Source organism: Dermochelys coriacea, chromosome 7 (genome assembly GCF_009764565.3).
Source record: "Dermochelys coriacea isolate rDerCor1 chromosome 7, rDerCor1.pri.v4, whole genome shotgun sequence".
NCBI lineage: Eukaryota > Metazoa > Chordata > Testudines > Dermochelyidae > Dermochelys > Dermochelys coriacea.
In genome coordinates, this window is record NC_050074.1 from 30,516,783 (window position 1) to 30,542,856 (window position 26,074).

Below are 26,074 nucleotides of genomic sequence, written 5' to 3' on the forward strand. Positions count from 1 at the left end.
GGTCTGCCTCTCTGCGCCCCAGTTTCAGGCGGAACCTGGACCATCTCTTCCCGCCTCCGTCCCCAGCCGCCGTTGCCGTGGCTGTTACACTCCTCCACCGCTCCGGTGCGTTCCACCCCAGGGCTGGCCGCATTGCAGCTGTGGGTGGGGTGATCTCTGCCCCTCTCTGGCGTGTTGTGGGACAGGGCCACTACAGGAAACATAGGCAGGATAATTATATGTTTCAGGCCTCACACTTTTCCTTGGTACTAGTCCTGAGCGGGGCTGGACAGATAATTAATGGATCCTTACCTTCCCCGCCCAGATAAGGGGCACATATTCTGGGCCTGTTGCTCCAATCCAGGGTGGAAGGAGGAGGGAATGGGGTCTTTTCCCTCTAGGAGGCACCGGTTCCCGGCCAACCCCAAGTGGGTAAGGGAGAGGCCGTGTCCCATCCCCCACCCCTCTGAGCCATCCTGGACCTGGATTTGAGCCAGCAGCCCTTGAAGTGCCTGTGTTCCGCTCCCAGGTTTATGTGTGTCAGGGCCTGGCTTGCGGGACTCCTGGCCCCAGGAAAGTGCTGCGTGTGCCAGGAGCACCTCAGCCGACAGGTGCCAAGCCGGCTGCAATTAAGATTCTTTGGAGCTGGGCCTAGCGGGGCCCGCGGCTCTCGTCCCCACTCCCCCCGCACCCGTCTGGCGTTGGCTTCCAGCACCCGCCCGACGCTCCGGCTCTCCTGAGCAGCGGGTGAATCACAGAGTGCCTCCCCGCTCCCCGGCGGGGGCATCTGCTGGGCCGCACGATGCAGCCGCTCGGGGAGGCAGGGCAGAAGCTGGGGACACGTGGTTAGGAGGGGCTATATGGGATTAAGTGCTACGATGGGTGGGGCATGGCTAAAGCTCTTCGCTACCCCCTGCTTCTCCCACTCTCCTCCCGGAGCTGGGAACAGAACCAGGGGTCCTGGCTCCCAGCCTCCCTGTTCTAGCCCAATTAACCCCACTCCCTCTTAGGGCAAGGAGTAGAATCCGGGGTCCCGAGCCTCAGCCCCCTCTGTTCTACAATGGGGACCCACGCTCTTTCCAGAACCAGGGATAGAGCCCGGAAGCCCTGACTCCCAGCCTTCTCTGCTCTACCTCTCCCCAAAGCCTCTCAAAATGTCACCCCAACTTCCCCCACAATCCCTTGCTTACCCCAGCCACTCACTCCAGAACATCTCATCCCCCAGTCCCATATTCCCCCGCAAAAACTCCTCCCCTCACACCCTTCCCTCAACCTTCCTCCCCCCAACACGTTCAGACTCAGGGCTTTGGAGACCTGGGATGTACCTGCTTCTATTTCCATGCGGGCGGGAGGGAGAGAACTGCTGGGGTAGTGTGCGGAATCTGAACTCTCAACATCCTGCGCCTTAAAATTTGCTCCATGGACCTTTGCAGATGCCCCCCCGATGCGTGCGTCTCAGTGGGGGAATTCATTCATTCGTAGTCTTGCCATGAAGGCAGGGGGCTGGCCTGGATGACCCCCCTTCCAGCCCTACGAGTCTAAAGTTTCCTGCCAAGTTGCTTTTCCGGCCTGGCTAAGTGCAGCCTGGCTAACACCCAGCCCGCGAACCCACGCCGTGCTGACATTCCCCTCGAACGCAACCTGCACCACCCCGCTGACTTGTCCCTTGAAACAGGAGCAGACGCCTCCAGATGAAGCTGAGCTGCACCCCGGAATAAACAGCGCAGCTTCTCTTTCCCACCCCTTCCCCTGGGGCTCTTGGGACTAACATCTATTGCTGGCTGCAGGAGCCCATCCTGAGACATCTGAGGCCTGATTCCCAGGGCTTCAGTGCCCCACAATTGAGGGGGTGGATTTTGCACAGGGATCCGTTCCACCAGCGAGGTCTCATTTTGGGGGGACTGTCGTAAGAGATGGGGACGCCGAGCCCTGTGGAGAGATCTCAGCAGCTTATTTCCATGCCTAAATGAGAGAGGAGCAACGTGGGGTTATGGGAGCTCGGCGCCGCTAGTGATCAGGTGCAAGGTGTCCCTGGTCGGGCAGCCATGAAGCCAAGCACCCTCCTTGATTCTGCCAGCTCTTATAAATGGGCAGACCCCTGTGGCAGCCACTGAGGGTTAGACTTGGGGTCCTGGGGACCATCCAGTGAGATCTGGCCTGTTAGCTGATGGAAAATCTCAGAGCGGGGCAGTGGGTCCTTGCACCTATGTGGGTGCATTAGTGCAGGTGTTTTTTGCACCAGATCACGCTCATGCAAACCACCTTGGCACATGCACACTAGAGGGTCACACTAGTGCAACTCACTATGAATTCTGGTGCAGTACCTCCACCACCAGGCCAATGCAGTGTAAGTTGCTGTTCACACCAGTCCAGTGTTGTGCGCATGGGGGGGTGGGGGTGGGGGTGGGGAGGAGCGACACTGGTTTAAAACAACGGGAGTATGGCCAGGTCCTTACGGCCAATCACGGACCTGAACCAAGAAAATACCTTTCCTGGTGTTAAATTCAATGGCATCAAGGTCCAGCTGTTCGGGTCAACCTGAGTTGGACTGATCCGCACTCACGAGCACAGCGTGTTCACTGCACCTCCTCCTCTCTGCTCTGCCTCCCGCTGCACTCCCTCCAGGAGGGTGTGTTCACGCCCCTGGTCAACCCCCCGATCCAAGCGGCTCCCACTTCGGACACGCTGAAGCATCAAGAAAACAAAGGGGGGGGGGCGCCCCCAGCAGTGGGTGTCACACAATCTCCTCCTGGCAGGGAACCGGTTGGGCAGGTAGCGCACAGGTGGGTGACACCGTTATTTCCAAACGCATGCGCCATCCCCACCCCCTCCTTCAAAAACAAACTCGCTAATGAGCTCAGCGCAGGTACAGTTCTTTCCTCTTCCCGATCCGATCCGTCCCTCCGGATCGGAGCCCGCAAAAGTCCTGGCTCTCCCGGCAGGGGAGCGGTTAGCGGAGAACCCGGGGAGCCTGCCTGCTCCGTAGCCCGCCCCGGTCGCTTCCCCCGCCACTTCCGCGGCTGTACCTGCTGGGAGGCTGAAGCTGACCAGAGCGCAGGCTGCGCGCGAAGAACGGGGCTGGGTGAAACCGACCAGGACTCAACGGTCCATCCCCGGGACGCTGCGGGCCTGGCTTGTTGCAAGGTTCCATCCTAGAACGTTGAGGAAACTTTTGTTCGCTGCTCTCCTTGCAACGTCACCTGCTCCCTGGAAATCCCTCTCGCTGCTGATTTATTGTTTTATTTTTATTTTATTTGAAAGGAAAAGCCCCTTCCCAAGTTGGGTGAAAGTTTGTCCCTGTTTTTATGCTAAGAGGCAGAAGCCTTGTATTTATTGATTGATCTGTTTAAGAATCCCAGGCAATTTAATTGATCTCAGAGATGCCTCGGGCTTTCTTAGTGAAAAAATCCCGTGTGTCTGTGGGCAAAAGGAACTGGAGTGAATTGCCTGATGAAGAGAGAGGAGAGATCTATGTACCAGGTGAGTCTGATTGGAGGAAGGATGCTAGATCTGTGCAGATACTTATCTGCCCCCAGCACCTGCAATCGGAGTACCTCACAACCCTCAAGGGAGACAGGACAGGACAATCATTCCCATTGCTCAGAAAGGAAAAGTGAAGCACAGAGAGGCTAAGTGACTTGCCAAGGTCCTACGGGAGAAGGGGGGGGTCTGTGGCAGAGAGGGAATTTAACTCGTCTCCCAAGTTCTAGGCAAGAGCCCTAACCGCTAGACCAGCCTTCCTTGGTGGATATTAGAGCTCTTTGAAATATTGCCATTAATGCTTGTGGATAGCACACAACCATGCCGGCTGCTGGAGTGGCAAGTCACCTGTTCAAAACTCAGCACAGGAGGCTGGGGGACAGCAGCGCTGGGGAAACAGGCAAAGTGGCTTGGCCTGGTGGGAGTGGGACTTGCCACACAAAGTAATGGCAGTGCCCTGACATACAGCTCCAGGCCTGCTGGAATGTGGGGGCCGATGATTCGTGCTCCCTCTCTGCACGGAAGAGCCTGCAACGGTTTCTTGGTGCCGGGAGTCGGATTCCAGGAGGGTGACCTTTGGATCCAGCTCATTTCCTTAACTGATCTGCGGATGGCAGCCTGTGCGTGTGTCTAGGGCCCGGAGCCAAGATCCCAATAGGGACCCACGCGGGTTTCCAATCAGCATTTTCTAGACACTGCTCTTCCCCTGGGACTCTTTGCCAGGCCAGCCTCCCATTTCCTCTCCTGGCCATTCAGCCGGGGGAGCCCCAGTGCAGTGGCTGCTCAGGCAGTGGGGGAAGCGCAGTTATGCAGAACTCCAGTGGCCATGCTTGGGAAGTGGCTTTTAATGTTTAAACTCCTTCTTGGGATTGGCTTGTTTGTTAGCTGAGGGGCTGGGAGGTGTGTGAGGATGCTGGCTTCCAGCTGTGAGGGGGGCAGGGCCTGGGAGTGCTGCAAATTGCCAAATCAGGAACACCAGAACCAATTGTACTGTCATCCTTCTTGGGAAGGATCCCAGAGTCCTGACTCATCTAACCACTGGACCCCACTCCCTTCTTTGAGCTGAGAATAGAATCCAGGGATCTGGACTTCCAGCCCCCCTTCCTAACTACTAGACTCTACTTCCTTCACAGAGCTGGGAATTAGACTAGAAGTCAGGACTCCTGGATTTACTCTGCTCAAGCTACTAGGAAGCCCTCCCATAGCTTTAATTCTAAGAGATGTTTTGCCAGCTATTACATTTTAAAGAGAAAGGCTGGTGCTGTGGTTAGGGCACTAGCCTAGGACTTGGGAAACCTGGGTTCAATTCCTTGCTCTGCCACAGACTTCCCCTGTGACATTGGGCAAGTCACTTAGCTTCTCTGTGCCTCTGTTTCCCCATCTGTAAAATGGGGATGATAGCACTTAAGATGTGTGTGTGTGTGTGTGGGAGAGACTCTAGACAGTGAGGCACCCAGGTATCTCTGTGATGGTGGGCTAGACAGGTACTGGGAGAGTGTTTTCTTCTGGAGGCTAGTGAAATATCTTTGATCTGTGAGTACAGGGTGTTGGGTTTGAATGCTCCAGTGAGCAGAGCTTTAGAAACCAGTTTAATTGAATGGTCTCAAAGTTTCATTGAATGGTTGTTGTTTTTTGTTGTTGTTGGTTTTTTTTTTAAAGAATCCCATGCAAGCAAAGAAATCCTAGGTTGGGCCTATTCTACCTGTTCAACCTGTCTAGAATCCAGACAGACATTAAACTCAAAGGCTGGAGAACATGAGCTCAAGCCTCTAGCTGGAAGGCAATCTGGTTTAACTTCTCAAAAAGAACCTTGGGAGGTAACTTGATGACAGTGTCTAAGAGCAAATAGTGTCTTTAATCTAGCTGCAAGAGGCAGAACAAGAACCAATGTGTGGGTTAAAGCCAAACACGTTCAAGTGAGAAAGGAGGCCCCAGGTGTTTAAGTGTGAGGGTGATTAACATTGGAACAAATGGCCAAGGCAAGTGGTGGCATCTCCATCTCTTGGAGAAGCCTGGATGCCTTTTGGGAACATGCTTTAGTCAAACACAAGTAACTGAGCTCAGTGCAGGGGTGACTAGGTGGTCTAAAGGTCCCTTTAAATCTATGGCAGTTGGGATTATCCCCATTTTACAGATGGGGACTGAGGCACAGGGTAGATTAAGGGATTTGCCACATGTCTGGCAGCAGGTCAGAGCTGGGGCTAGAACCCAGTCTGGTGCCTTAAGTGCTCAACTGTAAACTTGGATGTCACTTATTTTTGGTTGGGTCCCGGTCAGATCCTTCCCCTGCTGGTGCCACCTGAGCACCCCTTTGAATTTGGGTGTCTCCCCAGATTGGTGGCAGGGAGAGCTCCCTCCAGCAGGGTGTGTCCCCCAACTCTTCAATGGGGGGAGAGGAGACTGATCTCTATATCACTTCTGTTACTTTTGCCCCCTGATGGGCAATAGGCAAGGGCTTAAACCACTAGACCCCACTCCTCTCCCAGAGCTGGGAATAGAGGCCCTGAGGGCTGCTGGAGATGATCAGAGCAAGGGGACCTGTAAATCTGATGGTGGGAGGGGAATCAGGGCTGTTGAGCAAGGACCCCCAATGAAATCAACGGGACACTGAGTACCTGGCTCATGACCCACCCTGCAGCACGCAGGGAGTATGCATTAGCACCCCGCCTGGGAGTGCCTGGCCCTGGAGTCTGTAATTAGCTGGTAATTAATACCCGGATGCTCTATGAGTAGCTGTCTGTGGATTCCAACCTGCTGATTCCTGGCAGAACCTGGCGTCCATCTGGGTCATTAACTAATCCAAAGGGCTTGATTTCAGTTAGACACCCCCTGCCCCGTCTGGTCCTCAGGGCCAACGTGAGATCTGAGGGAAAACAGAGAGCCAATGAGGGGAAAGAAATTGACTCTTTCTGGCAGAACTGGCATAGAACCCAGGAGTCCTGGGTCCCAGCTCTATCCACTTCTCCCTGGACAGATTACTAACTCACTGATTGTCTGGTCCCGATTCCCTTTAACCCTGTCTCATCCCTCTGACGGGTCAGACTTTGCTGTCCCCTCTGATCAGATAAACCTTTCAGCCCTACTCTGGGGTATCCCTTCAAATTGGCACCACCCCTTGGAGCCAATGGCTTAAATATCAACCAGTGCAGGTTAGACATTTGCAGAAGGGGCTAGGCGCCAGGACTCTTGGGTTCTATCCCAGCTCTGGGAGTGGAGGGAGGGCTGAATCCTGGTCCTGCCTTTCCCTCTATGAATTCCAGCATGACTAAATCAGGCCATGATATGATTGCGAGGCTCAAGGGAGGGCATCAGAAATGTGGGTGCCAGTGATTCCGTTAGCACAGCAGGTGTAGGAGGAAGTGCTGCTCCTGGAAGCTGTCTCTGCATGTGGGACCAGCTGATCTGGCATTAGGACTAAGGACACCTGGGTTCTATTCCCAGCTCTGCCACTGACCCTGGGCAAGTGCTTTCCCCTCTCTGGGCCTCCATTTCCCCTCCCACCCTTTGACTGTTTACACTGTGAGCTCTTGGGAACAGGAGCTGTCTCTCATTGTTTGTGGGAGAGATCAGATGGCTACCAGGGTCCCCAAGTGAGCCAGGGCCAGGCAGGCCCCTGCATGTCACAGGCTCTGGAGGCCACGTGCATCCTATCTCTGACCTAGTGTGCCTGGCCCATGCTTCAATGTTGGGGGGAAAGGTGGATCCCAGCATCAGTTCCTGGGGAATTCCCTGGGGGACAGCATTGTTGTCTGCCCCCTGCAGCCTGTATTGCTGGCTCTCCCTGGTGTCTTAAGCTCTGGCTGCGGATAGCTCCGTGGTTTGAGCATTGGCCTGCTAAACCCAAGGTTATGAGTTCAATCCTTGAGGGGGCCATTTAGGGATCTGAGCCAAAAATTGGGGATTGGCCCTGCTTTGAGCAGGGGGTTGGACTCGATGACCTCCTGACGTCCCTTGCAACCCAGTTATTCTATGATTCTATGAAGGTAGGGGGCTGATCCCCTCCCTCACTGTTACTATGTGAGCAGCACTAGATTTTCTCCCCTGCCTCCTTTCTCAGGGCAAGAAACCACGAGGTAGAAATAGCACAGGAGACCTGGGAGTCCTGACTCCTAGCCCTGCTTGCTCTTACCCACTACACAGCACTGCTCTCCCAGAGTCAATATTCTACAACCCAGGCAGTTATAAGCCTGTCAGCCTGATGTCATTCCTGGGCAAGATAAGAGAGTGGCTGATGCAGGAGATAATGAATGCCAATCAACCTGGGTTTATGGAGAACAGATCCTGTCAAACTAAGTTGATATTTCTTTTGGTTGGATTACAAGTTTGGTTGATAAAGGCCATAGTGGTGATGCAATAGATGTAGATTTCAATAAAGCATTTGTTTGGGTGTCACATGCTATTGTGAAGTTAAAAAAAACTAGAATGATACCAGATCAATATGGCCTCTGAAATGGATTGACAATGGGTCAGCTGATAGGTCCCGAAATGTAACAGTAAACAGGGACTCAGCATTGAGCAGGAGTTTCTAGTGGGGTCCCACTAGGATTGGTTCTTGGTGCTGTGCTTTTTGACATTTATCAAGGACCTCAAAGAAAACAAAAAATCATTACTAATGACGCTTGCGCAGACAGACGGAGGGTGGGGAGTGGGGAATAATGAAGAGGATAAATCACTGCTACAGAGCTATCTGGATCACTTTGTATACAATATGCATTTCAACTGAGCCAAATATAAATATATACAGTGAGGAACCATGACTGCAGCCATACTTACAGGAGAGGGGACTCTATGCTGGAGACCAGTGACTCTGAGAAAGGTTTGGGAGAGGGGTGTCCTGGTGGATAATCAGCTGAACATGAGCTCTCAGTGCAAGGCTGTGGCCAAAAGGGCTAATGCAACCCCTGGCTCTATAAACAAGGGAAGCTCACGTAGGATTAGGGAGGTTCTGTTACCTCTGTATGTGGCAGGAGTGTGACCACTCCTGGAACCCTGTGTCCCATTCTGGTGGCCACAATGCAAGAAGGATGCTGATAAATTGGAGAGGGCTCAGAGAAGAGCCAACAGAATGATTAAAAACTTGGAAAACATGCCTCATAGTGAGAGACTCAAGGAGCTCTGTCTATTTAGCTCAACACAGCAAAGGTAAACGGATGACTTGACCCCAGTCTATAACTACCTACTGGGGGTGGCAGGGAAAGAAAATATTTGATAAGGGTTTCCTCAATCTAGCAATGGTCTAACAAGATCCAATGCTGGAAACTGAGGTTGGCCAAATTCAGATGGGAAATAAGGAGCAAATTGGTACCCACGAGGGTAATTAACCATTGGAACAACAGACCAAAGATTCTCCATCACTGGCCATTTTTAAATCAAAACTGGCTGGCTTTCTAGAAGATCTACTCTAGTTCAGCCCGGCTTTCACACAGGTCCTAGGGCTTCCCTATGCTACACAGGAGGTCAGACTAGGTGATCCCAGAGGTTCCTTCTGGCTTTGGAATCTATTTACACACACACAGGCCCTGATCCTGCAAACAGGCTCCCAAGGGAGGTTGGAGCAGCCCTGTCCTGGGGGGGGTTTAAGGCCAGGTTGGACAACACCTGTCAGAGATGGTTGGGGTTTCCTTGGTCCTGCCTCAGCAGGGGCTGATGGACTAAGTGACGCCTCGAGGTCAGCCCCACATTTCTATGTCTGGCCACACATGTGCTTTGCTGTCCTCTGATGGCTATTGGGGCCCTGTTGTGTTTGGCACTGTACAGTCCTTGCCCCCAGGGGCATACATATTAGGATGTAATTGTTCAATGGCAGACAAAAGTTGAAGGAAGAGCTCTGGCTTTATAAATGATCCCCCTGCGAAAGTCTCCAGGAATGGCCCCCGGCTCTAGCAACTTTAGCAGAGGGGTCAGAATTTCAGGCCGTTGTGCAGTGAGCTGGTGGGGGGAAAAAACGGTTACTCACCCTTTTTGTAACTCTTGTTCTTCCAGATGTGTTGCTCATGTCTATTCCAGTTAGGCGTGTGCGAGCGATGCGTGCATGGCTGTCGGAAACTTGTCCTTAGCAGCTACCCGTCGGGCCGGCTGTGGAGCCCCCTGGAGTGGCGCCGGTACGGCACTCCATATACTACCCTGCCGACCCGACCCCCCCTTCAGTTCCTTCTTGCTGGCAACTCTGGCCCCTGGGTAGGCAGGCCGAGTCCTTTTTCGGTGCCGTTTGGAGGAGAGCTCCGTACCGAAGCGCTCAGGGCTGGGTCCTGCTGCAGCCGGAGGGCTGACTCCATGAGGAGTTGTTTCAATCGAATGTCCCTCTCTTTTCTGATGTGAGGTTTGAAGGCCTTGCGGATCTTGCACTTGTCTGCCTGATGGGCTTCTCCCAGACACCGGAGACAGGAGTTGTGAGGGTTGCCTGTGGGCATAGGCTTGGCACAGGAGCTCTAGGGTTTGATGCCCTGGGACGGCATGCCCCGGGGCCCCGTGGGGAACTCCGTGAAGGGGAAAACCCCCCCAGCCCTTAAAGACTACAATTAACAACTAGAAGAGAACACTTAACTAACAATGGGTAACTATATACAAAGATAAGCAGAAGAGCTAGGGATTCATGGGACACCTGTGAGCAAGAGACCACTGTTCCAACAACCATCACTGGCAGTAAGAAAGAACTGAAGGGGGGGTCGGGCCGGCAGGGTGGTATATAGAGCGCTGTACCGGTGCCACTCCAGGGGGCTCCACAGCCGGCTCGACAGGTAGCTGCTAGGGAAACATTTCCAACAGCCATGCACACTGCATGCACACACACCTAACTGGAATTGATATGAGCAAGCACTTGAAGAACACTGCAGAACCACTTGAGAAAATGCAGAACTTCCCATGGCAGAGGTCCAGATAATCCCTGTCTCTCCTCCATAGCAGCACCGGATCTGCTTTAATTCAGCCAGGAATTAATGCAGGGAAGCCCTATGGCCTGGGTCCTACAGGAAGTCAGACTAGATGATCACACGGGGCCTCCTGGCCTTGGTAGCTATTCATTCACTGAAGCTGCATGTGAAAATGATGCACAGACTCCAGCCAGTAGAGAAAGCAGCCACCTCCCTTCTCCAGAGCTCAGGTCTGTGCTTGAGTCTCTCCACTGGCTCCCAGCTGACTCCTGGTGTCAGTTTAAAGCCTTGATCCCTAATTTTCAAAGCAATTAGGGGATCATGCCCCAGCTGCACCAAAGCCCTTATTTGATCTATAAAACACAGTGAGCGCTGCACTCCTTGGGACGTGCAGATCCAATCGCCCAGTGTGAAGGTGAGCTAGGGACAAAGTGTTCTCAAGGGAGAGGACCCAGCCATGCGACCGTCCTCCAGAAACCAGGCTAGCCTGGGGTCTGACCAGCTCTAGGAAACGCTGCAAAGCCAACACCAGCTAAATGGGACCTCCTGCACCATTGTGTTCAGGCCCTGTTATTACAGCCATCTACCCCCCTGACAGAAATGCATATAGCTCCATCCTCAGCTGGGTTGGGCTCTCAGTGTTGGTAAATGCAAAGTAACGCACACTGGAAAACATAAGCCCAACTATCCACCCAAAACGAGGGGGGTTTAAATTAGCTGCTCCCACTCAGGAAAGAGATCTTGGTGTCACTGCGGGTAGTTCCCTGAAAACATCTGCTCAAGGGACAGTGGGAGTCAAAAATGTTCAGCGAATGTTAAGACCTATTAGAAAAGGGTGAGGTAATAAGACAGAAAATATCATAATCCCACTGCAGAAAGCCATGGGACGCCCACCCCTTGAATCCTGCATGCCGTTCTGCTCACCCCAACTCAAAAAAGAGAAGTTAGAATTGAAAAAGGAACAGAGAAGAGCAATGAAAATGATGAGGGGGATGGAGCAGCTTTCCTATGAGGAGAGATTAAAAAGATGGTGTTTGTTCAGTTTAGAAAAGAGATAACTAAGGGGGGGATGTGAAAGAGGTCTATAAAATCATGATTTATTTACCCCTTCCCATAACACAAGGACCAGGGGTCACCCAACAAAGTAACAGGCAGCAGGTTTAAAACAAACACAATCAGTATTTCTTTACACAATGTACAGTCAGCCTGTGGAACTCATTGCCAGGGGATGTTGTGAAGGCCAAAAGTCTAACTGGGTTCAAAAAAGAATTAGGTAAGTTCCTGGAGGACAGGTCCATCAATGGCTATCAGCCAAGATGGTCAGGATGCAGCCCTATGCTCTTGGTGTCCCTAGTCTCCGACTGCCAGAAGCTGGAACTGGATGACAGGGGATGGATCACTTGTAATTGCCCTGTTCTGTTCATTCCCTTGGAAGCCTCTGGAACGGGCTGCTATCAGAGACAGGATATGGGGCTAGATGGACCATTGATCTGACCCAGTGTGGCCTTCTTGCATTATTTATTTTGCCTCCACCCTTCTTAAGGGGAGGCTGTTCCAGAACATCTCACCTCTGATGGGTAGAAACCTTCTTCTTATCTCCAGCCTCAATTGCTTCCTGCTCAGTTTATCCCCATTTGCTCTTGTGCCAACACTGTCCTTTAGCTTCAAAAGCTCTTTTCCCTCCATATTTATAGACACAACCAGATGCCAGCTCAGCCTTCACCAGGCCAGGCTAAACAGGCCCAGCCTTTCATTCTCCTCTGGTAAGATCAGTTCTCCGCTCCCCTGGTCAGCCTGGGAGCCCTTCTCTGCACCGGGCCAGCTTGGATCCCTCGTTCCTGAACACGGATGACCAGAACTGCACACGGTGTTCCTGCTGAGCTCTTCCCAGTGCCTCGCCCAGGGGCATTAATGCTTCCCTATCGCCACTGGAAATCCCTCACGGGATCCAGCCTAGGCTCTTTGATGGAGACTTTCTGTTCTCAGTGACACTCACAATTTGATCACCCCCTTCCCCATGCAGGGTTCTGACCCTGTCAAGGGAGAAGGGCCAGAGACTCCATGGAGTCCACTCCGGAGCTTTGTGTTGCTATTAGTTTCATGTGGAAGGTGCCGGGATGCTCTGGTGGTGGGCTGCAGGATAAAAGACTTGGGCTTGGAGGGGCTGGGCCCTGTGGGGCAGGGGAGATGTATTGAGGCTGTTCTGCAGTGGCCTTTGGGAGGGAAGTGCTGGGGTGACTGGCTAGCTGGACTCGTTCCCCCCACCAGCTGGCCTAGGGGCACGTGACACCCAGGTGGAAACGCTCAATTAACCGGCTGGGCTGGGCCGGACTTTCCAATAACATCTTGGGGAACCGGTTCCAGGGGCTTGTTTACTGCAGCACTAGGCAATGGGGTACAGGGAGGTTCCCCTCTGTGGGGCACTGGCTCTAATCTGGATGGGGAAAGGGATATGGGAGCCCTTCACCTCTAGGGGGCGCTGGCTCTGATCCATCGCACAGCTGGGGGACTGGCTGGCTCGAGAGGTGGGGACTGGGTATGGGTGGGGGGGTTCCTCCTGTATTGCTATGACCCTGGCCCGGTTCCCCCCTCTCTCCAGGCTGCCAGGCTGCCCCCCTCCCCAGTCCATGGCTGCTCCATTTCGGGGGTGGGGGGAGTGTGAACAAGCCAATGGCTGCCCCATGCTGGTGACACCACCTGGTACTCTTTCACCTTGTTCCATTCTGATTGGGGTGGGGTGGGGAGGGAAGACAGTGAACACTGGGGGTGAAGGTGGGGTGGCGAGCCTGCCAGGGAATGGGGAATCCCCTGGAAATACCCCACTGCTGGGGCATCACCTCCCTGTTGCATGCGGTGCGGGTTGGGTGGATGATGGGTGAGGCCCACTGGGGGCGAGGGGGCTTGCAAGCTCATGGGGCCATGTGGAGCCCAGGTGGTTCATCTCCCATATGGCCCTGGCGGAACGGGCCTGATTCCCACCCTCCACTGCCTGTACCCCCCCAGATCTTAGGGAGCAAAGTCCACCCTATAACTCTCCCCTCTGCTTTCTCCTAGTCTGCCTGGGGGGTTGTGCCCTGGGCAAGGACTTGGAGCCCTCGGTGGCTGAAGCCCCCTCATATCCTATGCCCCTGGACCTGACCCTGCGAGAGGCGAGCTACACCGCTGCCCAGCTCCCCGGGGAGGGGCCCCCAGCTGGGCAGCACAGTGGGTTCCTGCGGCCCAAAATGAAGGTATGAATTGGGGGCCAGGGGAGTCAGGGGGGGGCTCTTCCAGGCTAAGGGTGCATAGGGTCCCCATGTGGCCAATCTAGGCTGTGCAGAGTTGGTTGCCCAGGGAAACCTCAGGATCTGTCTGTGCCCAGAGAACCCCCTTCTCGCCCACTGCACTGTGGCTGGGTACCAGGGAGGGTCTGAGTGTGATCATGAGCACTTGGCCCTCCCGATGCCCAGCTTCCCTGCTGTCCCAGCCTGAGCTCCTTGCAGCTTTGCCAATGCCCCTCAATCCTGACACCCAGCTTCCCTTCATATGCATCCGACGAAGTGAGCTGTAGCTCACGAAACTTATGCTCAAATAAATGTGTTAGTCTCTAAGGTGCCACAAGTCCTCCTTTTCTTTTTGCGAATACAGACTAACACGGCTGCTACTCTGAAACCAGCTCCCCTGCTGTCCCATGGTGCTGGGGGGCAGAGACTGTGGGGGGTGTTTGGGGGAGGGGTGGGGTCCCTGTTTGTGAGTCTCCAGGGAGGTGGGGGTTGGTTTGCAGAGGGGAATGGAGCAGTGGAGGATCTGGTGCTTGGGACGGACTCCCCAGGGCTCCTAGTGTTGGTGTCTCTGGGCCTGGGGGGGGAGACAGAGCCCCATCACTGGGCACCCCCTCCTTGGGTTCCGTGGGTGACAGCTTCATCCCCGCCCCCGGCAGGTGACGCTGGGCGAGGGGCCGGGCGAGCTGTTCTCCTGCCCCGTGTGCCAGAAGGGCTTCAGCTACCAGCGCATGCTCAACCGGCACCTCAAGTGCCACAGCGAGGTCAAGCGCCACCTGTGCCCCTACTGCGGGAAGGGCTTCAACGACACTTTCGACCTCAAACGCCACGTCCGCACCCACACAGGTGAGAGCCCTGCCCCTTCTGGGACACGCCCCAGCCAGCCCTGCCCCCACGCCCACACTGGTGAGAGCCCTGCCCCCGCTAGGACACCTCCCCTCCAGCCCTGCCCCTGCACCCACACAGGTGAGAGCCCTGCCTCCCCCAGCCCCACCCCCGTGCCCGCACACGTGAGAGCCCTGCTCCTTCTGGGACATGCCCCAGCCAGCCCCACAAGTGAGAGCCCTACCCCCACTGGGACACGTCTCCACCAGCTCCGTCCCAACGCCTGTGCAGCCTAGACCCCTTTCCCCTCCAGCCCAGCCCCAGCACCCACACAGGTGAGAGCCGGGCCCCAGCTGGGACACGCCCCCACCACCCCCACCCAAGCTCCCGCACAGGTGAGAGCCCTGCCCCCACCAGCCTCACCCCAGCATCCACACAGATGAGAGCCCTGCTCCCACTGGGACAAGCCCCCAGCACCCCCACCCAAGCACCCACACAGGTGAGAGCCCTGCCCCTGCGAGGACACGCCCCCCCAGCCCTGCCCCAGTACCTGCACAGGTGAGCCCTGGCAACAGGCCCCACCCCTTAGCCCTACCCGTAGGGTTCTGGGGGATTTGTTAATCCCGCTCCACCCTCTGCACTGGTAGAATGAACGGGCCCTTGGCGCTGGGATTGTGGGGTGCTGTGTCTGTCTGTGTGCACACACGAGGTGGGGTTACTGGGTTTCTGGGCAGTGGGGATTCTTGTGGGGCTGGATCTGTGCAGGCGGGAGTCAGGGGGGCTAGGTCCCTGGGGACGAAGGGAGACGTGAGGGGTGAATGTGCACAGGGAGCGCTAACCCTTTGTGTCCCTTCCCCCCGCTGCAGGCGTGCGCCCGTACAAGTGCAACCTGTGCGACAAGGCCTTCACGCAGCGCTGCTCGCTGGAGTCGCACCTGAAGAAGATCCATGGGGTGCAGCAGCGCTACGCCTACAAGGAGCGGCGGGCCAAGCTCTACGTGTGCGAGGAGTGCGGCTGCACGGCCGACAGCCAGGAGGGCCACCTGCTCCATCTGCGGGAGCAGCACCCTGACAGCCCCCTGCTGCGCAAGGCCTCACGCAAGACAGCTGCCTCCCTGCACAGTGCCCTCCCCACCCTGCTGCAGAGCAGCCCGTGCCTGTGAAATGGTGCCCCCTGCAGGGCACCCGGTGCCTAGGAGACAGCGCCCCCTGGGGGCTGGGCAGGGCCTATACAGCAATGAGCCCCCGTGAGACAGTGTCCCCTGGTGGGCGCCCAACACTGGGGTAGGACCAGTGACTGAGCCCTGCTGTCTGGAGACTGGACACCACGTGCTCCCTCCCAACAGTGGCCTGGGACATGGGCAGCATGTGGCAAATGCTCCGAAGAAGCCCCCACCCCCTGTGGAGGAGAAGTCCCCAATGCTATGCCGCCCCCCACCGCCGAGGGGCAGCCAGCTATCCACAAGCCACTGACTTTGCACTACTCCTTCCCCAAAACCTTGGGGGAGAAGCAGGCAGTTCCCTTCTGTGGGCTGCGTGGGTGCTCCACACCCTCCTTGGGCTGGCACTGCCCAGTCCCCCGGAGGCTCTGCCCACAGCTGGGCAAACAGGATTTTTTACCATTGTGCTATTCTGATGGGGAATGGGCAGCAGGAGTGGGGTGGGGTGGGGTGGGGAGGAGCATTTACCCCCCCATCTCCATCTCGGTGCCATCCCCGTCCATTACCCCCCCTCACACACACACACTCAGGAAGAACCCAGGGGTGGCTCTATTCCTTGCCCCCGTTGATCCCACCAGGACCATTCTGCCCTGGATTTCCCAGTCCCACCTTGGCCCCATACCCAGCTGTTCCTGTGTGAAGTTTGCTCCGAGGTTTGCTCCCGGGCTGCTGCTTTGGGGAAGGCGTTTATATTACAAATCCCAGCTGTCCCCAACCTGGGAGTCTCTGTGAGGAGACTGAGAGTCTCTGACAGGAGACCTGTGCTGGGGGGCCTGAGAATACCTGGGAAGGGGACAAGGCTCATTCAACTCCAGGGCCCCAACCACACTTGGGAGAAATATCCATGATATTAAAATCTGGGCACCAGCTTTGACTCAGGGTAGAGATGCCTCCTCGGACGTACCTAGGAGTTGTGGGGGGGATCCTCCATTTCTATAGTGCAAATTCCCCAGGCCCCTTCGTGCCACCGTTCCCCTCCCCCCTGCCATTGCAGAGCTGTCACTAACCTGGACAGCTGGGGGATCATGGTGACTGGAGAATGTTGATCAGGGATTTGGGATTTATCTGAATCCCAACGCATCCTCCGCCTTATTTGTGCTGCTCTCCTGAGGCGGGGGGCTGGGGTACAAATGCTTTAATGGGGAAGGGGGAGGCTGCATGGAGCCCCCCACATCCACTAGGTCCCCTTCCCGCTGCCTGCTCCCCTCCAACACTTCTTTACACACCAGAGAACTCCTGGTAATTGGGGTCCCCAGGATCAGAGCAATTGCAGACCTCCACCTGCATGGCCAGCCCAGAGCATCCACTCACTGGGGTGGCAGGGGTGGTCATAGCAGACACCCTAGGTCAGAGGGAATGGGGTAGGGCCTCACCATGGCCACACAGGGGTCTGCACCCCACATATGACCAGCTGGGCTGTTACCCTCATCCCCCAACTACCCTCTTGTAGGCCCACTGTGACTGCAGTGGGGCGAAGCCAAGACCCAGCTTCCCCTGCACATACTAACTCAAGTTCTTTTAAATCTGGGGGTGGGGGGGTGGCTGCCTGTCCTCCTTGGGTAGATATTGGGGGACTGCCAATCCCCAGGGCCAAGAGGATGGGTAGAGGGACCAGTTTCCAGCTTAGCAGGGAGCTTCCCCCAGGGCAGAGGAGACCCCACATCCCACTAAGCTGGGCTGCTCTAACTGTGTCCATCCTGTCCCCCTCCCCCTGCACATACATGGGGCAGTAGGTCCTGGCAGGGGTGTAGTAGGAGGTGTTGGGGTGCCAGGGCCTGGATCGTGTTTACAGTTTGGCTGTGGGAAACGAGCCAGACAGTTTGTTAGTAATTGTGAGTTTGTATCTTTGTCTGTTTGTGAGTCTATTAAAATCAGGGAATTGAACCAGCTCTGAGCAGTGCTCCTGTCCAACGGCCCTTGCCTACCCCAGCCTGCTGCTGTCCCAGCCCTGGGGCCCCCTTCAGTGCTCCCAGCACCCCATGGCATGCTCTCTCCAGCTAAGGCTTGTCTAGCTGAATATGCAGAGTGCGGCTCCCCCCCCCCGCCCACTTGCCACAAACTATGTGTTCCCATAGCCAAGCCAGGGGGGTGGGGGAGGGTGGGTACTACCAGAACCCACAGAAAGGGGGGCAGCCAGGACCATGGCTTGGCTAGGAGGCAGTAGTGGATCCAGAGCAGAGACAGCAGCTATCCCTCTGGTATCCACCCCCCAATGCAATTGCAATCAGACCCATGGGCCCCTCCAACCTGCGATTGCCCTCTCTCTTTGGATCAGATGCATGAGCTCACCTAGTGGCCTCCTTCAGCCTGGCATCCCCTCCCCCTCCCGTTGCTAATTGTCCCGCTGGCTGGTTATTCCAAGAAATACTGGGTTTTTCAGGGCCCTGGCCAGGTTTGCAAACCAAGGGCTGCGTTCTGTGACAGTGGCTGGAGCCGCGCTGCCTTCTCAGCCCTGAGCAGAGCAATGCCTAGCACCAGCCGCGCAGCCAGCCCACAGGAAAGGAGGCAGCAGGCCCTGCTGGCCCAGGAAGTCTGTGTCAGGCTCTGGCAAGCAGGGGCTTTGTGCCATCCTACCCAGAACTGCCCTTAGCTCCCCCGACCCCAGTTACAAATCCCAGCTCTGTGCCCGCATGCCCTCTGCAAAGCCTGGCTGGCGTGCAAAGATAAGGAGCCACTGCCGCTAGCAATGTAAAGCGTCCTTCGCCTGCCCGGCTCTGGCACTGGCAGTATTAGCCGGCTGGTTGAGTGCAGCAGACCCCTGTGCCCCACACACTCCTCCCTCCAGCAGCGGGGTCTCCCCCCCACACTGATGGATATTAGAGGGGAGTGCTCACTCAGCCTTAACTCTGCCCTGCTGTGGAGTGGGCAATAGCTGCTGTGGAGTCTCGGCACACATGCCTGCTGCAGGCCCTGTGTTAAGTGAAGCTGTATTGAGTGGTGGATGGGTTAGCTGGCACAATTTGGCAGTACTGTACTTGGACCACGAGCTGATCTGCGTGGGGAGGGGTTGTGCCTCTGCCTCCCCTCCCCCCCTTGTGTATGATCAAAGGCTAGAGGCTCATGTGCACAGTGCTACGGTGTGTACCTCACCCTGGCAGTGATAGGGTTAAGGGGAGCTAGTGAGGCCAATTAGCCCATCTGTGGCACCTGGGCATTTCCTCTCTGGGAAAAGCACCACAGAGGGGCCTGCAGGCAGCGCTTGGGTCCTGTTCCTGAAGGGAGGCCAGGGTCAAGCCCTGGGAGGCAGCGCGGTGGGCTAGAGTCAGGACAGATTCTGCAGAGCCCTGTGGCTGTGGCGGGAAGGGTGGGAGCAGTTGAGCTGGCCCATGGGGCCGGACGCTCCGTGTGGCCTGGCCGGATGGCTGAGTCACCACCTAGCTGGCCAAAGCCCAGAGGAGAGTGAGGCAGAGGGGCTGCGATGCTGGGTCTCCCCAGAAGGAGGCGCCCTGGGCTGGTGAGTCTGTGACAACACCCCTTGGGAGCCCCATCAGGCCTGGCTCTAGCTCTGTGTTTTGTGGGTGTCGCTAGCCTGGCCCCCGGGGATTGTCAGCGGCCAAGGGGGTGCTGGGCCTGCTCTGGGAGGCTGATGAAGGGCTGAGTGGAGAGGGGCTGGTGGGTCAGGCTCGGAAGCAGGTGCGGGCCGAGTGCAGAGCTGTGGCCGGAAGCCCCCACTCGGTACAGCACAGAGGGTGGCTCTGGGTGCTGGGGGCGTTGCTCAGGAAGGGCCGAGTTAAGGTTGTGGGGCCGTTTCCCTGCAGTCAGCATTTCCTGGCATCACCGTTCTGTGGCCCTCGCCGGTCGTGAAGGGACTGAGTTGGCACCAGGCGCTGCACGAAGCCAGGTTGCGGGTGGGCTTCTGCAGTGCCCAGCACGCACTAGCTGCTGGCTATTTTCCTCCCTGAGGCTGGGCATGTGGCCCCTCCTCTCAGCCTTTGATCATCGAAAGCTGCTCCCCAGCACCCTGCACTTGCTCAGGTGGGAGTTAACCCTTGAGTTGCTTCTGTTGAACTCACCCATGTCCGGCTTCCAGACAAGCAAAGGGACAGCAGGGTGCTCAGGAATAACGTTGGGCATAGAGACCCCCTCATTGCCAGTTGAATGGGCTGAGCTGGGCACATCACCTAGCCCAGGGCATCAATCAGTCTGGGCATTGTGAGCTTCACTGACTCGCTACGCTGGCGAAGTACCCACCGCGGCAGTCAGATCCACAGAGACCAGGGGGTTATAGCAGGCAAGGTGAGGGGAGAGTGTCACAGAACGGGGACGTGTACCCATTGACTGCCCCATCACAGTGAGGCCTGCCCATCTCCCACCCGGTGCAGCAGGGCCTGCTCTGTGGCTCGCACCCAGCCTGAGATAACAGCCCCCACAGGTGACCTTCCAAGGCCACATGGAGTCCTAGCGGTTTAGGGCCATCGGGCTCCATTAGCGCATCAAGGCTGACCTCCTGGACGGCACAGGCCAGAGCTTGTCACCCAGTTCCCCCTGCTGGAGGCCAATCACTTGAGTTAGACTAAAACATCTACCAGAAGGGCAGCCAGTCTGGACCTGGAGCCATCAGGAGATGGAGGCGCTACCCTAGCCCATAGGGGCATGTTCCGATGGTTACTCACCCTGTGCTAAGCTGGATGTGAGCTGAGTAAGTAACCTGCATGAAGGCACTCCGCAGCCTCCATGTCAGCGCAAACGGCCAATCCCGGCGCTGTTCCCCAGGGGGCAGCAATGTGCCGAGCGATCCTCCACAAAGGTAGCTTCTCCGCTGCAGGGGCTCAGCCTGAAATCCATCTCGCCCGCTGGCCAGTGGGCAAAGAGCTTGCCGGGGTCTCCGATCCTAGCGGGACACGTGCCCATGGTACCCTGGCACCCCCCTGGCTGGCAGCACCGACAGAGAATCTGCCCTCACAAAGCCAGAACCCTGCGTGAGCTGCCAGGGACTCTGCCCGCTCTGCGGCAGCGTTACTGGAGCTCGGGTACCTGTGTGATTCCCGCTATGCCCGCTGCCACCCTAGGGGCCGGCGAACTGTGCACAGGACCTGGGGCTGGTGCCCTCTAGAGGAGACAGGCCCCCGTGTCCCAGTCTCCACCCCCCTGAGCCAACCAGTCAGTCCGCCCCGCCCTGGGGCTGGCGCAGAGGGGGAAGAGTCCATCTCCCAACTGGAACAATTTCTGTTGCTAGTAGCAATGGGAGGCAGGAGCTCTCTACAGATGGTTGCTCCCCGGGCCTGGCAGCCTCCCTGTGCATGAGCCTGAGGGGCGCCCAGCCACCCGTGAAGAGCTGGGGGCCCCTTGAGTGGAGTTTAATTTACCAGCCCACTGGAGCAGCGGGTGAAGGGGGTGGCATTTGGAACAGTGCAAAGGACTGGCAAGGCTCCTGGGTGGGTGGGGGGCGTATGGGGACAGCTGTGTACGGGAGGGATGGGTAAGGCTTTAAATCCCGATTTGAGGCCTTCAGTAACTCAGCCAGAGCTGCTGGGCCTATTGCGGGAGTGGGATGGGGAGGTTCTGTGGCCTGTGATGGTCCCTTCTGGCCTTGAAGTCTATGAGCCTATGCTGGGTGGGACGGAGCAGTGGTGGTGGGACAGGCTAGGCGTGTGGCTAGATGGAGGTGTGTGTATGGGGATAGAGGGGTGGGTGGATGCAGATATAGACGGGGTGTGTATGGGGCTAGAAAGAGAAGGATGGATGGGGATGGGGAGCTGAGCTAATCAATGAGTCAAGCACTCCCAGTGGAGGAAATGCCAGGCTAAAGGTACCCGTAACGCTGCCCCAGCAGTCATCCTTTCCAGGATCTTGTACCCAAGCGGGTCATCACTGGGCACTGAACTAACAATCTTCATATCCACACCCAGACCATGGCCTCTTGAGCTAAAGGACTAGCAAAGTAGGTTGTTATCCTCTGTATAGTGCAACCAGCCCAAGGAGGGCAGCTCTCTCTCACCCACCTGCCTATTTGCTACAATCTTGGGCATTTGGACTCCTGGCTTCTATCCTCAGCTTGGGGCACGGGGGTCTAGTGGTTAGAGAAGGAGGGGGCTGTGAGTCAGGGCTTTTGGGGTCTCTCCTGCTCAAGGAGGGGTCTAAAGGGTTATAGTGGGGGAGGGGACGGACTGGGTGCGAAGACTTGTGGGGTCTAGCAGTTACAGATCACACAGCCAGGTGCCTGGATTGTGCACAGCTGTGGTGAATGAAGGTTTTGTGACTCAGTTTCTCTTTGACTGGGTGGCTATAGGGGTTACATTGCTTGTCCTGGTGCAGGGGGTAAGGGCTGGGGATGAATGTGCCATCCACGCACATGAATGGAAGAGCCAAGGCTGGAGCACAAAGGCCCAATGCCCAGCAGCCAGGCAGGGGTGAGTGGGGAAGGATTGTGGGTTGAACAGGGTGGTTGTCAAGGTTGCGCCTGGGACACCCGGTGATACTCCACCTTGCATAGACGTGCTGGAACTAGCTCTCCTTGAGCGCGCATGCTAGCCGGGGTAGCACAGGCAGAAGCTTGGGCTAGCAGCTCCGAGTGCAAACCCGCCCCCACCCCACATACCCAGCAAGGCTGCCCCATGCCGCGCCCGTGCCGCCCCAGCTAGTCTCAGTGCACTGGCTCCATGAGTTAGATGGGGGGGCCCCAATTTACCGATCCTCCGAGCCGCGTATGACAATCGTCAGCAGTTCGAGAGCTGGGACGTGCCTGCTGGGGCTTTAGCCGGCTGAGAGGGGCCTGCCAGGGCTCCAGCCCTACTCCTGCTGAAGCTCTGAGAACCCCTCCCTGCTGGGCATAAGCCAGAGGCGATGCGGGGGAGGAGGGGAGGGTGTGGCATCATGTGCCCCCCCCAAATTTTGCCACGGTTTGCTGGCCCCACTTGGTTACATGATGCTGTCGGGCCCCCTCCCTGCATGGCAGCTGCTGGAGCCACCAATCTGGGAGCTGTGGCCATGGGGAGCGGCCACTGCAAACAGCGGGGAATTGCAGGGAGGGGCTGCTTAGGGTAATTGTGGGGGGGATGTGATTCAAACTGTTGGGGAGGGAAACCTTTAAATTGTGTCCTCCACTCTCAGCAGACACCAGTTGTCTCTGGCAGAAGCCCCCACCCCCACGCCACAGGGCAGAGGCCCCAACCTTCCCTCTCCCCCCAGTCTGGTAGGCAGAGAATGGGGGACGGGGGGGGTGCCGTGGGAGCCGCACTGTAAAATGTTTGGCCACCCCTGAGTAAGAGTCTTAGGGCCACTCGCCCACCCACCCCTGATTCCATGTAATCTCACCCTAGCTCGCTGCACTTCCTGAGCTGACGGCATCACGTTCTATTGGCATGGCAGCTACTTGCCAGCCACGGTTTTCCTTTCAGACGGGAGGGTGTGAATTTTGAACGGCGCCAAAGTGACAACCAGGCTGCGCCATCTGCACCCACTGTCCCTGCTAGCCCAGCCCTGGGCACCCCCCGCTCCCCAGCTCTGTGGGTGCCCCTTAGCCCTGCCCAGCAACAAAAGGCGGCTGGTTGGGAGTGAGGGGCTTCGGCTGAGCTGGGACTGACCCCACAGCCAGTGCTCCCCACACACAGGCAGCCACGCCAGAGTCTATCCAGCAGGGGGCAGGCTGCCCCCAATTCTTTGGTCTTGTCACAAACTCAGCCAGGCCAGCAGTGAGCGGTTAGTGAGATGAGTTTTATTACCCAGCAGGGGCCAGCCCCTCAGGGATCCTGGGTCACTGAGTCCTTCCCAAAACGGCCTTGATCCTTCCAGCCCAATGGGGTGCAGGGGAGGGGCCCTAACGGAATCCCACTTGGCAGCTCCTGCACCGCAGACTGTCCTCACGGATGTGAGGTTTGTTCCCGTGCCCTCAGGCAGGGGGGAGGGATCTCACCCCCCTCCCCCAGCTCTGGGCAGACAACCCTGTAAACATCTGACACCCCTCCCCGACTAAAACCCAGCATGATTGCTTTGGTCGCTAGCCAGTGGATGCCCTCTCTCACCACCACTCGGTGCTGTGCACCCACAGAAGGCCCCATCCAGATCAATACAAGGATGGGGTCGCTGGGGAGCAGGGGTGGGCGCAATCCATGGCTAGTGATACCCCTGAGTCCCACCCCTGCTCTGAAGGGGGGAGGGGCATACATATTTGGGGGCAGGGATTGACAATTAAGACAATAGAAAAGAAACCTGATTCTGCATTAGACTAGCCCTGGGTTCAAGCAGCAAGAGGAGCCCCCTCACTGAGGGGGTCCCCTGAGGCAGCATGGTAGGAGAAAGGAGCCCCTCCCCCCCCTCAGCTGGGGGCAGCACCAGGACTCAAGTGGGGCACTGTTCTCCCCTGCAAGGGAGAAAGGAGTCATGGTTGAGCTGGAGAGGGACAGCAGCTATGGGGGGGGCGGGGGCATAGAAAGCAGTGGCAGCCTGTGGTGAAGGTGCCCTCCAGAGTTGGGGGGGTACCTGGGCTGGAGGTGCAGGGGGACAGCACCCCACATGCTGCAGGGGGGTAACTGGGCTGGATGGGGCAGCGCCTCCTGGCAGTTGATGGGTATAATGCAATTGGCAGCAGAGTAAGTGGGATGGGAGGGGACAGCACCTCCCCAGCAATGCTTAGCCTCTGAGATCAGATGCCCCCTGGTGGAGACAGAGGGAACTGCATCTCTAGGCTGCATGATGCTGACACACACGTGGGACTTCTTTGTACGGTTATGAACTATCTGGGTGACTCCGGACTGGCCACTTTGCATCGCTGCCCGCCGGGGGGAAAGAGCTGATTGTGTCCGTGGGTTAAGAAGCTAAGGGAAGGGTCTGCCATGCCTGCTGCCTGGCCTGGAACCGGACCGGACTGCAATGGACACACAACTGGAAGGCCCTGCATTGGCAAGGGCCTGCCCACGGGACCCTGCATGGCCAATGGCAGGACATTAACCACGGGGACAGCTGAGAGCAGGGACTCCCTCCAGCACTCTGCAGGGAGACGGAGGCCAAAGACCTGGAGCTGGAAACTAAGGGAGAACAGGGGTGAGCAGCAGGGGCAGAGAGCAAAGCTGGGTCTCCGGGCAGCAGGACATGCTGAGGTCCTGGCTTCCACCACCATGGGCTCCGGCCTGAGGACCCTGCGACTAATCAATGCTTCCTTGGCTGGGCCAGGCTGCCCGGCCTTGCTGCAGATCCTCCTTGGGCACGTTGCTCCCGGAGAAGGGAGAGTCTCTATATCAGTCTGATCACAGCTGGAGCTCACAGGGGGAGCAGGCAGTGGTAGTGCCCAAAGGCCCAGTGCTGGAGTTGCTGAGGCTGCATGGGTGCCTGGGGAAAGTGTGGGTCTGGCACACGACCGGGGTCACTGCCAAAAGACTGGGGTGTAACACAGCCCTGTCAATCCATAATGGGTGCACAGACACCCCCTGGTGGTGGCAGAAGGAATTGCACCCCAGGCTGCATGATGCATAGGCTCCCCCGATGGCGGTGGAAGGAACTGCGCTTCCCCCATAAGGAACTGACTGAGGCTAAGCAGGACTTCGGAGGGGGTGGGGGGAAAGAAAGAAAGAAGGTGGTGCATCTCCTGCAAGCAAAGGGTTAAAAGTGGGCGGAGCACGCCCTTAAAGTGACAGTGTGCCAGATGGCTGCATCTGACACATTGGGGGCAGGTCTCTGTCCGGGATGGGGGAGGGGAAGCAGAATGCAGCGGGGGGAGGAGGCAGGGGCCTATTCTATTTCCAGGATGAGGTCATCCCCTTCTAGGTTCATGTCAGGTTTGACGTAGATCTTTTTGACAGTGCCGGCCATGGGGGAGTTGACCACAGTCTCCATCTTCATGGCGCTGAGCACACAGAGGGGCTGCCCTTTGTCGACCTTTGCCCCCTCCTCCACCTTGATGTCAATGACCTTGCCGGGCATGGGGGCCCCGATCTGGCCCTTGATGTCCTTCAGCGCCTTGGGATGGAAATGCATCTCCTGGGGGGTGGGGTAGAGAGACAAGATTAGTCAAAGCATCTCATGCAACAAGGCCTTAGATCGGGTCAGAACCATGGGCCCAGCCCACAACATCAGACCCAGAGGCTCTTCCAGCCCAGTATCTACCCCTTTGGCACCTTCATGGCTTGTGTGTCCTTGACCAGGATGGAGCGCAGCTGCCCATTGAGTTCGAAGAAGACCTCACGTTGGCCAGCCCGGTTCAGGTCTCCCAGCGCGAGGGCTTTGATGTGCAGGGTCTTGCCACGTTCCAGCTCCACCTGCAGGGGGAGACGGAGAGTGGTGAGGTCCCCAGGGCTTCCTGGGTCTGCAGAGAGTTGGAATCAATCGCTCTGGGGGAGGGACGCTGCCTTGAGCATAACTGACACCGTGATGTTTCCTGAGTCTGCAAAGAGCCTGAGCTGATCACTCCGAGAATGGGGAGCTGCCTGACCTGGAACTCCTCCCAGTGCCCCGCTGATCCCAAAGGCCCCCCCAAACATAGGGCTTGATAGTCTCCCTTAACCCTATTT

General features: G+C 57.0%; 2 protein-coding genes across 10 annotated transcripts in view; one reads left to right on the forward strand and one right to left on the reverse strand.

The window, feature by feature from the left end:
* Positions 1-2,816: 2,816 nt before the first annotated feature.
* OVOL1 (ovo like transcriptional repressor 1) lies at positions 2,817-17,642 on the forward strand. Its single transcript, XM_038408328.2, has 4 exons — positions 2,817-3,459; positions 13,383-13,558; positions 14,248-14,434; positions 15,280-17,642. Exons 1-4 carry the CDS (start codon positions 3,360-3,362, stop codon positions 15,573-15,575), a joined length of 759 nt encoding a protein of 252 aa, XP_038264256.1. The 5' UTR covers positions 2,817-3,359; the 3' UTR covers positions 15,576-17,642.
* A 5,622-nt stretch (positions 17,643-23,264) lies between these two features.
* The window catches only part of PC (pyruvate carboxylase), a 240,543-nt gene continuing 237,733 nt past the window's right edge, over positions 23,265-26,074 (reverse strand). For all 9 annotated transcript variants that reach the window (XM_038408867.2, XM_043519549.1, XM_038408865.2 and 6 more), the window contains 2 exons: positions 25,682-25,822; positions 23,265-25,544 (listed from right to left, as the gene is read on the reverse strand). In XM_038408867.2, coding sequence (XP_038264795.1) covers positions 25,296-25,544; positions 25,682-25,822 — 390 coding nt within the window. In that variant the 3' untranslated portion in view covers positions 23,265-25,295. The remainder of the gene's footprint in view (positions 25,545-25,681; positions 25,823-26,074) is intronic.